This window comes from Mandrillus leucophaeus, unplaced genomic scaffold (genome assembly GCF_000951045.1).
Source record: "Mandrillus leucophaeus isolate KB7577 unplaced genomic scaffold, Mleu.le_1.0 Scaffold111, whole genome shotgun sequence".
NCBI lineage: Eukaryota > Metazoa > Chordata > Mammalia > Primates > Cercopithecidae > Mandrillus > Mandrillus leucophaeus.
The window spans coordinates 2,889,642-2,905,223 of NW_012099321.1; the positions used below are offsets into that span (position 1 = coordinate 2,889,642).

The 15,582-nt window shown below is 58.3% G+C and overlaps 1 protein-coding gene across 1 annotated transcript in view; it reads left to right on the top strand.

Annotated features, from left to right (window-relative positions):
• Positions 1-15,582, top strand: part of ADGRA2 (adhesion G protein-coupled receptor A2) — a 59,669-nt gene that overhangs the window by 41,053 nt on the left and 3,034 nt on the right. The window contains exons 4-19 of the mRNA XM_011993510.1: positions 3,306-3,377; positions 3,668-3,739; positions 3,894-3,965; positions 4,256-4,419; positions 5,114-5,327; positions 5,856-6,020; positions 7,736-7,934; positions 8,419-8,568; positions 8,698-8,859; positions 9,926-10,150; positions 10,303-10,519; positions 12,367-12,575; positions 13,584-13,711; positions 14,139-14,262; positions 14,758-14,903; positions 15,397-15,486. Of these exons, the coding sequence (XP_011848900.1) occupies positions 3,306-3,377; positions 3,668-3,739; positions 3,894-3,965; positions 4,256-4,419; positions 5,114-5,327; positions 5,856-6,020; positions 7,736-7,934; positions 8,419-8,568; positions 8,698-8,859; positions 9,926-10,150; positions 10,303-10,519; positions 12,367-12,575; positions 13,584-13,711; positions 14,139-14,262; positions 14,758-14,903; positions 15,397-15,486 (2,409 nt within the window). The remainder of the gene's footprint in view (positions 1-3,305; positions 3,378-3,667; positions 3,740-3,893; positions 3,966-4,255; positions 4,420-5,113; positions 5,328-5,855; positions 6,021-7,735; positions 7,935-8,418; positions 8,569-8,697; positions 8,860-9,925; positions 10,151-10,302; positions 10,520-12,366; positions 12,576-13,583; positions 13,712-14,138; positions 14,263-14,757; positions 14,904-15,396; positions 15,487-15,582) is intronic.

Genomic DNA, 15,582 nt, shown 5'->3' on the forward strand with positions numbered 1-15,582 from the left:
GCCAGGCTGGTCTCGAACTCCTGACCTCAGGTGATCTGCCCACCTCGGCCTCCCAAAGTGCTGGGATTACAGGTGTGAGCCACCACGCCCAGCCGGGGCTTCTTAAGCTGGGCTCTACGCCCCTCTGGAAATTGTATGCACAGTAATGGGTATAGTGAGTTTTTCTTGGGTAGAAGTTCATGGCCTTCACAGATCTTCAAAGGGATGTGCTAAGCAAGAAAGGCTCAAAACAATCAAGCTATAGGAACCTTGCAGGTCCCAAAAATGTCCCAGTCTTGTGGTAGCATTTCTCCCGCCCCGAGGGAAGACACAGCTTCTTACCCAGAGGGACCAGGCAGCATCGGTTTCCCATGGGTCCTTCAGGCTCTTAGAGCCCAGCCCAGGGAGCCGAGACAGGCCAGCTCCCAAGGGCACTCCTGGGGCCTGCCTTGGTCACCCCGAGGCTCCTCCCCAGGCAGGCTCGAGTCAAGGGAGAAGGCATGCCCACCCTCCGTGGAGATGGAGGTGCCCTCTCCAAGGCCCCAGCATGGCTGGGCTGCAGGAAATCGAGGGCAGGAAGAGGGGCTGGGGCCTGGGCGCCGCCTTGCTCCCATCTGCAGAGCATCAGTGGGGCAGGCGGGTGGGGGCTTTCAAGGGGGGCCAAGGAGGAAATGAGAATAAACACAAGTGAGCGGGGAGGGAAGGGGGGCTGCGCCTAAGCCCCTTGGCAGCCCATGAAGGGAAGTGACACAATGAGGAATGTGTTTCCCTCTGCCCGTCCCCCACGTGGGGGTGGGAGGCTGAGCCCTGAGAATGGCCAGACCCCAACAGGGGCCAGAGGGCACATGCTGGGACAGCCCCAGAGTGGGGCCGGCGGTGAGGATGGGGTCTGGCGGCAAACGGTGGGGGCTGGGCTGGAGGGGCACCCCTTGGCAGCCAGGATTCTTATCCTGTATCCCTCTCCCTCGGGCAGGGGCCTAGGGTCAGTGTCCTGGCACAATCCCTACATGTGCCCCACTGGGGGCACCTCCCAGCACACCCCAGCGTGGAAGCCATCCCTCCTCTAGGGAACTGGCCCCTTCTGGTGGCCTCTTCCCTTCCTTCTCCAGGGACTTGGGGTCATGGAGGCCGTCTGAGTCCTTCAAGTCCTTCTTGTGGGAAGGAGCTAAGGGTGAGGGCTCCCCTGGCCGTGGGAAGGGCTGTGCACGGTGTTTCTGTCCCTCAGTGCACAAACAGGCCCCCTGGTGGGACAGTATCTCCCTGTCCAGAACACCCATTTCCTCTCCTCCCAGCGGGTAGCCGGCTTGGTTAACCCCCTCCTGCCCAGAGACATCGATGAGGCTGTGGTGGGCAGTGCCAAGAGCCTCCTCAGCCCCCTACCCCTGACCCCCTCCTCCGTCTGGGCTGAGGGGTGGCAGGGCCAAGAGTCCCCTCAGCCCCAACCCCTGACCCCCTCCTCCATCTGGGCTGAGGGGTGGCAGAGCCTGGGAAAGCAGGTGGGCCCCAGACATCTCTGTGGATCTCCTGTCTTCCCGCCACAGACCTTCAGACAGGAGTCCCTCACCCTTGCCTGCTCCGGGGGTCCACCCAGCCTTGCCTGCTGCCTCACAATCTCCTGCCACTGGGTGGGAGCCAAGAGGCCACTGCCTCCATCTCAGACCCAGGACAGGGAGGCTGGCTGGGCTGTGAGCCTCGTGAGCTCTATGGGGCCAGAAGCCCGTCCTGGTTTAGCTCAGGAAAGAGCTGGCTGGCCTTTGAGTAGGTGGGCAACTGGCCCCGCCCACCCTGCCTTCTAGGCACCTGTCCCTGGCTGTGCAGGGTGAGGGAGAAGGCCACTGAGCAGGCACCCACCTTGGTCTTCTGTGGTCCTGCCTGGCCCAAAAGCCCAGGGGGCTGCCCTGGCAGGTTTGGGGTTAGGGCAGGCAGGTCCCCTGTGAGTGGGTACTGTCTCCTCAGCACTGTCCCTGCAGCCCCGGGGGCAGGTGATGAAGGGGGCAGAGAGTTGTGCCATGGCCGTCATGGAGTTTGAGCCACAGACTCAGGGCTGGAAGCCTGTGGGCTCACCTGCAGCTCACTCCTCCAGGCCAGGCTTGGCCCCTGGGATCCCTGGGGGGTCAGAGCCCCCTTCTATCCTGTCTCTCAGCACTGCGGGCTCCTGCGGAGACCCATGGAGAAGACAAGACTGAGTACCTTGAACAAGCTGTCAACTCACTGGCTTCCTCATCTGAAGGAGGAGGATGGACAGGACTTACACCCCTGACCTGTTTCCTCGCCTGTCAGACAGAGATGGGCGCAGGGATAAAATAGCCATAAAAAATACCCCCCTTGGCTGAGCATGGTGGCTCACATCTGTAACCCCAGCACTTTGGGAGGCCGAGGCGAGAGGATCACTTGAGCCCAGGAGTTCAAGACCAGCCTGAGTAACATAGTGGAACCCTGTCTCTACAAAAAAAAATTTTTTTAACTAGCAGAGTGTGGCGGTGCACACCTGTGGTGCCAGTTGCTTGGGAGGCAGAGGTTGGAAGATGGCTTGGGCCCAGGAATTTGAGGTTACAATGGCCCATGATCACACCACTGAACTCCAGCCTGGATGACAGAGAGACCCTGCCTCAAAATCAAAACAAAACAGAACACTACCCTCCCATGCGCCCCCTCCCCTGCCCACAAAGGCCAGGCTCAAGAAGCTTCTCCCTTTGTATAGCAATTTACAAAAGACTATGACATCTATTTTCAAATGCTTTCCAGGGCAACCCCGGTGACCTGCAGGGCAGCCCGGAGGTGGGGCAGGGTGGGAAAGGAGGCCTCCTAACTCCCAATCCAGGGCGTTCTCCGTGTCGTCCGAGGCCCTTCTGATCCCATCTCTTAGTTTCTTCGTCCTCCTTCCGTTCTGACCAGCCTCCCGAGTAGCTGGGACTACAGGTGTCGCCCAGGCTGGAGTGCAGTGGTGCAATCTTGGCTCCCTGCAGCCTCTGCCTCCCAGATTGAAGCAATTCTTCTGCCTCAGCCTTCCGAGTAGCTGGGAGTACAGGTGCGCACTGCCACACCCGGCTCATTTATTTTTTCTTTTTCTTTTTTTTTTTTTTTTGTATTTTTAGTAGAGACGAGGTTTCACCATGTTGGCCAGGATGGCCTTGATCGGGAGTGGTTCTTGAATCCCACCTCCCACCCAGTGCTGAGGAGAGCAGAGGTTTAGCAGGAAGTCAAGTCCCTGAGAAACCCAGCAACAGCACCGCGGTGGCAGTGAGGACCCTTCCCGGGGAGGGGAGCAAGGCGGCCCCAGCGGGGAGAGGTGTGAGGGCTCTGCGCTTGCCTGCTTGCCTCCGCAGGGACCTGAGGAACAACATCATCAGCACAGTGCAGCCGGGCGCCTTCCTGGGCCTGGGGGAACTGAAGCGCTTGTGAGTGGCATGCCCCTCCTGAGGGAGAAAGTCACCCCTCCTGCTCCATGCCCACCGCCTTCCTCTCACCCACCCACACCTGCCCCTCCTTTCCACTCAGGTGCCTTGGCTGGGGTCCAAGGAGCCACCATTTCCAGTCCAGCTGCGGCCCTGGCCCCAACCTCATCTCTTTTCTCATCCCGCCCCCCACACAAGCCCTGGCCCCACCCATGTGTTCCTCACAAGTGGACCCGCGTGCTGCCGCGTGCTGCCGCGTGGCCTACTCGCTGAGGTTGCCTGTGTCTCTCTAGAGATCTCTCCAACAACCGGATTGGCTGTCTCACCTCCGAGACCTTCCGGGGCCTCCCCAAGCTTCTCCGACTGTAAGTGATGGGATGAGAAGTGGGGAGGGAGGAGAAGGAGGAAGCACATAGGAAGTAAAAGGTGGCCCCCAACCCTTCCACATCGCACCTGCTCCCCTCCGCCAGCCCATGGAGACCCTAAGACCCCGTCTCAGTTGTCCCCTGTCTCCTGCAGAAACATATCTGGAAACATCTTCTCCAGTCTGCAACCTGGGGTCTTTGATGAGCTGCCAGCCCTTAAGGTTGTGTGAGTATCTCTTCCTAGCGCAAGGACCCAGACCCCTGTCCCTTCCTCTGCCCAGGAGGGATGTATAAGCATCATGACCACTGTGACTGGCCTCACGAGTGGGCACAGCAGACAGTGCCTGAAATGCCCCCATGATCACCTTCCTGCGATGGCCCGGGGCAGAGACGGCACACATAGACCCGAGATTGCCCCTCCTAGCCCTCCAGCCTTGTCCCTCCCTGGGGCCCCAGGCCACTCATGAGCCCACGCCCCCTCTGCTCTGCTCTGTGACCCCTCTGCCTACCCTGCAGGGACTTGGGCACCGAGTTCCTGACCTGCGACTGCCGCCTGCACTGGCTGCTGCCCTGGGCCCAGAATCGCTCCCTGCAGCTGTCGGAGCGCACACTCTGTGCTTACCCCAGTGCCCTGCATGCCCAGGCCCTGGGCAGCCTCCAGGAGGCCCAGCTCTGCTGCGGTGAGCAAGTCCCCCCGACTACACATCTACCAGGGACCCTGCCTCTCCACCAACCCAGGGCCCAGACACGAGCCTCCCCTCAGACCCACAGATTTTTACCTTTGTGCTGCAGTTTGCAAAAGACCACAGCACTGAGTCCTGCTCTTGCGTTTAGGGATACCTGATTTTTATGTATAAATCACTATCTGAGATGTGCTGCCCAGCACAAAAAGGCTTTTCTGTGCTCTCTTTCATGACTGGTTTGCAACAGCTCTCCCACAAAAAGAATCACATTTACTATCCCAGTGACCCTCCCCGTGAGGCGGGGCCGATGTTATTCTCCCCACTCCACCTATGACTGTGTGCTGGGCGTGTTCTCCAGGGCATCCCCTTTCCTTCAGTGTCTCGGGGTCAGTCTTCCATCAGCTTTTCTAAGCCCCCTTGGGGCTGCTTGTTCATGTTTTCATCTGGCCCCACCTCTTGGGGTAACATGTGTACTGAGAAAGGAGCATTCTTTGTCCAAAAACTGCCTGTCCCTCCCCTTTACCCTTATCCCTGGAGACTTTCTCTTGACCCCTTTTCCTTCCCAGCTGGGGAGCAGGCTACAGGCTGAAGGCCCTGCCCCGTCCCACCCCATCCTGCTGGACTCTCGCTCACACAGGCAGCCTCACACGCGTGTGCACTCGGGCCTCACGCCTGGTGTCTCCTCCCACAGAGGGGGCCCTGGAGCTGCACACACACCATCTCATCCCGTCCCTACGCCAAGTGGTGTTCCAGGGGGATCGGCTGCCCTTCCAGTGCTCTGCCAGCTACCTGGGCAATGACACCCGCATCCGCTGGTACCACAACCGAGCCCCTGTGGAGGGTGACGAGCAGGCGGGCATCCTCCTGGCCGAGAGCCTCATCCACGACTGCACCTTCATCACCAGGTAGGAGCCGCTCTGCCCCTCCTCAGGCCTCAGCATGGGGATGGGGGGGCCTGCTGTACCCCACAAAACAGCTGCACCCAGACGTGTTCCCGGGAGAATGTGCATGTATATTTATGGAAAGCTTGGACTAAGTTATCAATGTTCTGGATAGAGGCTAGAAATAAATATCTGATAGAACAAAATGATGATACTTGATATCTCTTTAGTGCTCTTACACTGTATAGAGTGGCTCCCATCTGTGGCACTAGATTTAATCTCTACAGTAGAGATTATCTACAGTAGAGAAATCTCTACTGTAGAGATTAAATCTGTGAGAGATATTATCGGCTCCATGATAAGGAGGGGGAAATCGAAGCTCAAAAAAACAGTATCATAAGGCCAAGCAGAATAAAAGGAGTGTGTACTTGCATCCCTTGTTTCATCAAAGAAAAAAGGACCTGCAGCTAGTGTCGTAGGATGGTGCTGAGGGAGGGCGACGTGGCTGGGCCCAAGGATGACTCACGAGCCAGCTCCGCCTGCCATCCGCAGTGAGCTGACACTGTCTCACATCGGCGTGTGGGCCTCAGGCGAGTGGGAGTGCACCGTGTCCACGGCCCAGGGCAACGCCAGCAAGAAGGTGGAGATCGTGGTGCTGGAGACCTCTGCCTCCTACTGCCCGGCCGAGCGTGTCGCCAACAACCGCGGGGACTTCAGGTTTGGCCTGCTCCGCCCTGTAGAGGGCTGCCCAGCCCCCAACCCCACCCTTGCACCCTGACATCACAGGTGGCCAGAGTTTCCCCATCCGCTGTCTCCATTGGGTCCTAAAGATGGAGAAAAGACTTCCTTTTGTCATTCAGCCTGAAGCCTTGCTATCGAATAGATAGACTTTATGTATAAACTTACATCTGAGGTGGGGCGCAGTGGCTCATGCCTGCAATCCCAGCACTTTGGGAGGCCAAGGCAGGCGGATCACCTGAGGTCAGGAGACCAGCCTGACCAACATGGCAAAACCCCGTCTCTACCAAAAAGTACAAAAACTAGCCAGGCATGGTGGTGGGCGCCTGTAATCCCAACTACCCAGGAGCCTAAGGCAGGAGAATCCCTTGAACCTGGGAGGCAGAGGTTGCAGTGAGCCGAGATTGCACCATTGCACTCCCGCCTGGGCGACAAGAGCGAGACTCCATCTCAAAAACAAACAAACAAAATTACCATCTGAGATGTGCTGAACAAAAAGACTTTTTTTTTTTTGAGACAGAGTCTCACACTGAAGTGCAATGGCATGCTCTTGCTGCCTCAGCCTCCCCGGTAGCTGGGGTTTCAGGCCTGTGCCACCACGCCCAGCTCATTTTTGTACTTTCAGTAGAGATGGGGTTTCACTATATTGGCCAGGCTGGTCTCGAACTCCTGGCCTCAAGTGATCCACCTGCCTTGGCCTCCCGAAGTTCTGGGATTACAGGCTTGAGCCACTGTGACTTTTTTTTAGACAGGGTCTTGCTCTTTCATCCAGGCTCCGGTGCAGTGGCACAATCGTATCTCACTGCAGTCTCAAATTCCTGGGCTCAAGCAATCCTCCCACCTCCGCCTCCTAAGGAGCTGGGACTACAGGCGCAGCCACTATGCCTAGTTTATTGTGTTACTTTCTGTAGAGACAAGGTCTCACTTTGTTGCCCAGGCTGGTCTCAAACCCCTGGGCTCAAGCACTGTGCCTGGCCACAAAAAGGCTTTTATTTGCCTCCTTACATTCAGAGTTTGCAAAAGCTCGTCCACAAAGAGTATCACCTTTTTTTTTTTGAGACGGAGTCTTGCTCTGTCGCCCAGGCTGGAGTGCAGTGGCCGGACCTCAGCTCCGCCTCCCAGGTTCCCGCCATTCTCCTGCCTCAGCCTCCCAGGTAGCTGGGACTACAGGCGCCCGCCACCTCGCCCGGCTAGTTTTTTGTCTTTTTTGGTAGAGACGGGGTTTCACCGTGTTAGCCAGGATGGTCTTGATCTCCTGACCTCGTAATCCGCCCGTCTTGGCCTCCCAAAGTGCTGGGATTACAGGCTTGAGCCACCGCGCCCGGCCAAGAGTATCACCTTTTAAGATCCCAGTGACCCTCTCAGTTATGCAGGGAAGCTATTATTCTCCCCACTGTACAGCTGAGAACATTGACTCCGAGAAAGGATAAATGCCTTGCCTTAAGCCATAGCAAATAAGTGGCAGAACTTGAATTTAAACTCAGAACTCTAAAGTCCAGCCCCCTATCACCTGAGACAGCCCAGTCAGAACAAAGAGAGTGGAACTTGGGAACCCCTGGAAGGCTGATCTGAACCCCGCTCCTGGATCCCTCCCCAAGGCCCCCAGGAGTCTGGCCTCACAGTTCTAAAGACAGGAGAAGGGCTGTTGTTCTGAGAAGCCTGGTTCATCGGCAACTTCCTGCCTCTGCCCCCAGGTGGCCCCGAACTCTGGCTGGCATCACAGCCTACCAGTCCTGCCTGCAGTATCCCTTCACTTCAGTGCCCCTGGGCGGAGGTGCCCCGGGCACCCGAGCCTCCCGCCGGTGTGACCGTGCTGGCCGCTGGGAGCCTGGGGACTACTCCCACTGTCTCTACACCAACGACATCACCAGGGTGCTGTACACCTTCGTGCTGGTGAGGAGGGGCTGGGGCACCCCCCCCCAGCTCTGCTTCGGGGGCACAGGGAAGGGAGAAGCCAACCTAATGAGCAAAGGGAGCTTGGTCTCTGGGCCGCTGGGCTGTGCCTCTCATCCCTGCCTGTGTAGAGCCAGGAGCCGGCTCCTCTCCTCTAGCCACCCTCTGCCGAGGGATTCAGACACAGAGGCCACAGTGGGGAAGGGCACAAGTCCTCTGTCCCCATCCGGACACCTCACGCCCCTTTACTCACCAACACCAAAAGCAGAGTCCCACTGTCCTTACACCAGGGGTGCTGGCAGTGGTGGCCTTGGGCAGTGATGGTCTCAGCCTCCTCGGCCCTCCTAGCTTGATGAGACCCAGCAAGTAGGCTGGACTCCTGTCCCCAGGCACTGAGCACTGGTACAGAGCAGAGGGTCCCCAGGGGCAGTTCAGGGGCAGAAGGAACAGGCGGGATGATCCTCTGTCTTCCCCCAATCTCCAGATGCCCATCAATGCTTCCAATGCGCTGACGCTGGCTCATCAGCTGCGCGTGTACACAGCTGAGGCTGCCAGCTTTTCAGACATGATGGATGTAGTCTATGTGGCTCAGATGATCCAGAAATTTTTGGGTTATGTCGACCAGATCAAAGAGGTGAGACTCAGCTGGACCTCGGGAACTCGCAAAATGCCCCCATCCCTCATTTGCTCAAGCCTGTCTCTCACTCCAGCCCTTGGCTCCCAAGCCCCGCCCCTGTCCTCAGCAACTCCCCTGTCCCCCCAGCTGGTAGAGGTGATGGTGGACATGGCCAGCAACCTGATGCTGGTGGATGAGCACTTGCTGTGGCTGGCCCAGCGCGAGGACAAGGCCTGCAGCCGCATCGTGGGCGCCCTGGAGCGCATTGGGGGTGCCGCCCTCAGTCCTCATGCCCAGCACATCTCGGTGGTAATGGGGGTCAGCGTTGGGGGTGACCCTGGCATACAGAGGAGGGAGGCGCTCCCTCTCAGGCGTGCACCTGCTGTGCCCCAGCTAGCAAGAGCAGCAGGCGTGACAAAGTTCTGAGCCGCAGGGTTCACTTCCACGTTGTCAGGGGCAGTGCTTAGGAGAGGTGGCCGGTGACCCTGGAAAAGTGATGCCAGACTCCGTGGTGGGGAACTGAGCCAAAGGGCCAGCCTGACGGGAATAAGCAGGAGGAAGGGTGAAAGGATTAGAAGGGATGGGAGCAGGACTTGGTGGCAGGGCAGACAGCACTCGGGATTGAGTGAAGAGTAATGGAAGTTCCCTGAGAGAAGGCGAGGGCTCCAATCCGATAACCACAGTAGAGCATCCTGTATGTGCAAGATATTGTGCTAGGCCCTTGGGGCGATGCAAAGGGGCGAGACATGGAGCCTGCTCTACAGCTGAGTCGGGCAACGGAACTGGCATAGTTAAGAGGTGAGCAAGAGGCTGGGTGCAGTGGCTCCACTGTAATCCCAGCACTTTGGGAGGCCAAGGCGGGAGGATCTCCCAAGGCCAGGAGTTGGAGACCAGCCTGGGCAACAAAGAGAGACCTGGTCTCTATAAAAAATACAAAAATTACCCAGGAGTGTTGGCATGCGCCTGTGGTCCCAGCTACTCCGGGGGCCAAGGTGGGAGGATCACTTAAGGCCTGGAGTTTGAGACTAGTCTGGGCAACATGGTGAAACCCTATCTCTAAAAGAAAAAATGTTTTTAATTAGATGGGCATGGTAGCATGCCTGTAGTCCCAGATACTCAGGAGGCTGAGGTGGCAGGATCACTTCAGCCCAGGATTTGTAGGCTGCAGTGAGCTATGGTTGTGACACTGCACTCCAGCCTGGGTGACACAGTAAGAACCTGTTCCTTTAAAGAGAGAGAGAGAGAGGTGGCTTTGAAAAGACTGAGGATTGAAGGGGAGGACTACAGCCTGAGCAGGTCCATTGAGAGGGAATGTGCAGTCCCAAGCAGAAGGCCACCATCTCAAATGGTGGGATGACAAGGTCCCTGTCCCCAGAATGCGAGGAATGTGGCATTGGAGGCCTACCTCATCAAGCCGCACAGCTACGTGGGCCTGACCTGCACAGCCTTCCAGAGGAGGGAGGGAGGGGTGCCGGGCGCACAGCCAGGAAGCCCTGGCCAGAACCCCCGACCTGAGCCCGAGCCCCCAGCTGACCAGCAGCTCCGCTTCCGTTGCACCACCGGGAGGCCCAATGTTTCTCTGTCGTCCTTCCACATCAAGGTGGGCGCTGGGGGAGGGTGGGGGTGGGAGACGGGAGGCACCCAGATGCAGGTACCTGGTGGGGGCAGTGAGAGGAGTGGGAGGAGGGGGCTGCAAGACATCAGTGCTCTGGGGGGTCCTGGTGTCTCTGAGGAGCTCCTATGTCCCCCCAGAACAGCGTGGCCCTGGCCTCCATCCAGCTGCCCCCGAGTCTGTTCTCATCCCTTCCGGCTGCCCTGGCTCCCCCGGTGCCTCCAGACTGCACCCTACAACTGCTCGTCTTCCGAAATGGCCGCCTGTTCCGCAGCCACAGCAACGCCTCCCGCCCTGGAGCTGCTGGGCCTGGCAAGAGGCGTGGCGTGGCCACCCCCGTCATCTTCGCAGGAACCAGTAAGGGACTGAACTCCCCGCCCTGCCCAGGTTGCCTCTCGTGTGTCTGCCCTGTACCCCTTCATCCTGCCCTTCCCTGGCCCACAGCCCCCCAGTGCCCTAGTGGAACTGAGACAGGATGTTGCGGCCCTCACCTTTTCCCAACAGGGCAGAGGGCAGAGATACCCCATAAAGAAAGGGTTTGGAGGAGAAAAGTTCAGGAAGACATTGCCTTCTATATCCCAGATTTGTTCAATTTCAAGAGGGCTACGAGCACAGCCCCCTCCAACACACACACACACCCCCCACGGGCCCAATGCAGACAAGTAATGCTGAATGGGCGCCTGCTAGAAACAGCGCTGTCGTTGGTGCTGGAAGGAATAAAAACATCTAGGCCATGGTCCCTGCTCCCAGAGGCCACCTAAGCAGTAGAGGGTGAAGTAACCTCCCAGGGCAGCCACAGGAGAGGTTCCAGGCGGCTGCTGCACAGGCAGCCCAGGTGAGCAGCATTCTGAAAAGGCAACATGGCTCCAGCTGTCGTGGCGGAGGTGGGACTGACACAGATGGGCCTTGAGGGATGATCAGGAGTTCGAGAGACACCAAGGAAGGGCGGAAACCAGGGCACAGGAATAACAACATGAGCAGACACTGAGTGTCTGACTCACCACCCAGCTGGGGGCCTGGCACCCAGAAAGCAGATAGATCACCTGCAGTCCCCCACTTATCGTTCCATCTTTCCCCCGGGACCAGCAACCTCCACACCTGCCTTCTTTCTGTCGGTGATTCCACTGTTGCTCTCACCATCCACGCTGACACCAGCCCATCTCTGGCCCCTGCACCTCCACCTTCAGTCCATCCCTCATGCCATCACCAGATTCACCTTCCGCAAACTGCACTTTGCACATCAGAGAGCCCCTTCAAAGTCTTGGGCCATTTCCCATCATCAGGACGTCTGCCTCCCTCCATGAGCCCTCTAGGGTCCTAGCGATGCGGCTGTACCCCCTTTGCCCACCCAGAAGGCGCTGCCGCCCCACCCTGGGTTCCGTCCTGTTCCTAGTGCAGACTCTTGCTGTCAGGTCATGCATCCTCACTGAGTATCTGGTATGTGCCAGACTGTGCCTGAGCTGGGACACACGTGTGCACAGACAGTTATGGCTGTGTCCTTGAGGAACACACCCTTCAGCAGAGAGCACAGGCAGCGGACAAGTCATTGTAAGTGCAGCTCATTTTAAGTGAGCAGCTGCACGAAGTGTTTTGGAGGGCACAGGATGAGGGACTGCCCAACCTAGTTGGAGGCCAGGGAGGCCTTTCCCGAAAACCACTAAGACTTAAAGGACAAGTAAGGTGGCCTGAGGAAGGTGAAAGCCCTGTGTCCGCAGCCGCGTGGGCCGTGGGAGTGTGTGGGGAGAGGTGGGTAGGTGAGGGGTCCGTGGAGTCCAGGGCCTGCTCCGGGAGCCCCTCTCCCACTGGGAACGCCTCCTCCTAGTCCTCCCTCCATCCCGCCCGCGTCCCTCCTCCCTGTACCTGGCTTGTGTTCCCTCCATCTGCACTTCTGTGTCCTTGTCCCCGAGCCCCCAAGCCTGAGTCCTCACCATGAAGCATGACATCATTGCTCATCCAGCACTCAGGGCGGGCCACCACCCAGGGCTCACATTTTCCATCATCATTCGCACCCCTCCCCCTCCAGGGTCCCCCGTTAGACTGAGGCAGTCCTTGGCCTCTCACCGCATGCCCCCAGCCCAGCACTGTGCTCTGCCTGGCAGGTGCCTAGTACACACCCTGCCACCGCTGCTGCTGCTGAGTCCCAGCTTAGCCCACCTCCCTGACACCCTGTGTGTGTCTGTGTGGACGTCCCTCTCCCCCTGTAGGTGGCTGTGGCGTGGGAAACCTGACAGAGCCAGTGGCCGTTTCGCTGCGGCACTGGGCTGAGGGAGCCGAACCTGTGGCCGCTTGGTGGAGCCAGGAGGGGCCCGGGGGGGCCGGGGGCTGGACCTCAGAGGGCTGTCAGCTCCGCTCCAGCCAGCCCAACGTCAGTGCCCTGCACTGCCAGCACTTGGGCAACGTGGCTGTGCTCATGGTGGGTGTGCGGTGGGGTGAGAGGTGGAGGGGTGCAGGGACATGCACTGGGTGGAAAATAGGGGTGGGAGTACTCTGACCACCTGGGACCATGGAGAAATACAGAAAGGACAGCACCCCTATTGGGCCCCATGACTGGCGGGATGTGGGGAAATGACCCTTTGACCTCTCCCACCTCTCCATCTTTCAGGAGACAGGCAGGGAGGTCTGGCCTCCATGCCTATAACCAGATAGATGGATCTGATGGATCTGGAACTCCCTAGCCTGGCCTTCACATCCTGCACTTTCTGAGACTAGATTTTTTTTTTTTTTTTTTTTTTTTTTTGAGACGGAGTCTGGCTTTGTCGCCAGGCTGGAGTGCAGTGGCATGATCTCAGCTCACTGCAACCTCCGCCTCCTAGGTCCAAGTGATTCTCCTGAGTCAGCCTCCCAAGTAGCTGGGATTACAGGCATGTGCCACCATGCCTGGCTAATTTTTTATATTTTTAGTAGAGACAGGGTTTCACCATGTTGGCCAGGCTGGTCTCAAACTCCTGACCTCAAATGATCCACCCCCATCAGCCTCCCAAAGTGCTGGGATTATAGGCATGAGTCACCATGCCCAGCCCAGACCAGATCCTTACAAAGTAGAAAAAAATAATCTGGGAACCCTTCTCCTTCCTGGTCACCCCCTCCTTTGTGGCACGTGGTGCCACCACTCTCCAGTCCTGCAGGCCTGCTGCTGGTCACAGGCAGCACCTACTCCCTCTCTCCTATCTCTGGTCTTTCAGGCTGGGGGTGTGAAGAGTCCCCAGCAAGGCAGGACCAGAGGCAGGGAAGGGGCAGCAGTAGCTGGCTCCATGGGGCTGGCTTCCTAATAGCGGAAAGCCTGAAACTTTTCTCCCTGCCCAGATGAACTAAGCACCAAAGTGCAGGACCAAGGCTGAAGGGGCCTGGGAAGAGGAAAGCTGGCCTGGGGGCCTAGTGAGGTGTCCATGTTCCTCATGTCCTCTTTCCTGCCCTTTCCCAGGAGCTGAGCGCCTTTCCCAGGGAGGTGGGGGGCGCGGGGGCAGGGCTGCACCCTGTGGTATACCCCTGCACAGCCCTGCTGCTGCTCTGCCTCTTCGCCACCATCATCACCTACATCCTCAACCACAGGTGGGCGCTCCTGCAGGAGGGAGGGTGTGGTGGGCAGGCACGGAAGGGGCCCCCACCCTGCCCACTCCCCATCCTGTGCTCTGGTATATACTTTTAATTCCAGCTTTGCAATAGGGGGAGGGACTCCAAGGCAGGTGTAGGAAACCTCCTAGTGCGGGTGCAGGGTGGGCTCACTGAGTACTTGGCAGGGGTTTTTTCCCCAGGTAGGTCCACATGACTTTCTCAGCCTCTCACCCATTTGAATGTTCTGGGGTTGGAATCACTTTGAGGGGTTAAGGACTCCCTGCCCTGTGGCCTCTGTCACATTCCCACCCATGCACACACGCAGATATGTGCCTGCCCCCCCGTGGCTCTCCCAATGGCCTGGAGACCCCATAGGACTGACCTTGGGTTGAACGGTCATTAATTCGAGACTGTTTCCGGGCAGCTCCATCCGTGTGTCCCGGAAGGGCTGGCACATGCTGCTGAACCTGTGCTTCCACATGGCCATGACCTCTGCCGTCTTTGCGGGGGGCATCACACTCACCAATTACCAGATGGTCTGCCAGGCGGTAAGCAGGCAAAGGGGCTTGGGGGGTGGTGCTTCAAGATGAGTGCTGGCACCTAGGCATAGAGTGGGGAGATGCACTGGAAGAAAATGGCTGGTGCTCATAGGCCGCGGCTCCATGGCTTCCTCTGTGGCAGCCTTGGAAGGCAGGGATGGTGGGGCATGGAGAGGGAGAGTAGGGGTAAGAACCAGATCAGAGAGAATGGGGAGATGGGCTTCAAAGTGGAAATGGGGACCTGCAGTGATAGGGAGGTGGGGGATCAGCCAGATAGCCATATCAGGGTCATGGGAAGTCTTGCAGTGGGAGAGAACCCTGGGGTGGAGGCAGAGGGTGGCAGCAGGGATGGAAGCTTGGCGAGTGTAGGGGGAGTGGGCTGGGTAAAGTAAAAAAGCTGGGGAACGGAGGCTGGAAGCCTGGGAGGACACCAGCAGGGCTGAGGCTCTGGGAGGGTCCAGTCGTAGCCCCCAGGTCCCCAGCCTCCGTGCCTTGACCCTGCAGGTGGGCATCACCCTGCACTACTCCTCCCTGTCCACGCTGCTCTGGATGGGGGTGAAGGCGCGAGTGTTCCACAAGGAGCTCACCTGGAGGGCACCCCCTCCGCAAGAAGGGGACCCCGCCCTGCCTGCTCCCAGTCCTATGCTCCGGTACATATTTTGAATTCCAGCTTTGCAATTGGGGAGGGACTCCAAGGCAGGCGTAGGAAACCTCCCAGGGTGGGTGAAGGGTGGGTTCAAGGTCCCTGAGAGATCACTCTCCAAAGACAGGAGAGGCTAGGCCCTAGACTCAGCAGGTCACACAAGACCATGCAGTAGGGGACATCCTGCGGGCTTCTGAGGCATGACAAAGCCAGGGAAGGAGATGACTCCAGATGTCATAGCAAGGATCCTGGGAACCTGAGTGGCACCTCTAACTTCTGCACTGTTTAGGGTGAGAGAGTAATTCTGACCTTTGCCCCTTAGAACAGTCATGGCCAAGTCCAAGTAGTCCCTGCAGGGACCTTGCATCCCTGGCAAAAAATTCTGAGAATTTAAAGGGGAAAAACGATGGGACAGAGACACCAAGGAAAGGGCTCTGAACACCCGGTTCTTCCCTTCCCTTTCCCCACCTCTGGGACCCCCAATCCCTCATTCCCTCCAGGTTCTATTTGATAGCTGGAGGGATTCCACTCATTATCTGTGGCATCACGGCTGCAGTCAACATCCACAACTACCGGGACCACAGCCCCTAGTGAGCACCCCTCCCTCCTGCCCCAAGCCCACCTACCTAACACCGGATGCCTTCCACTCCACTGGCAGGGCCACCTGCCAGGTCCACCCAACCATA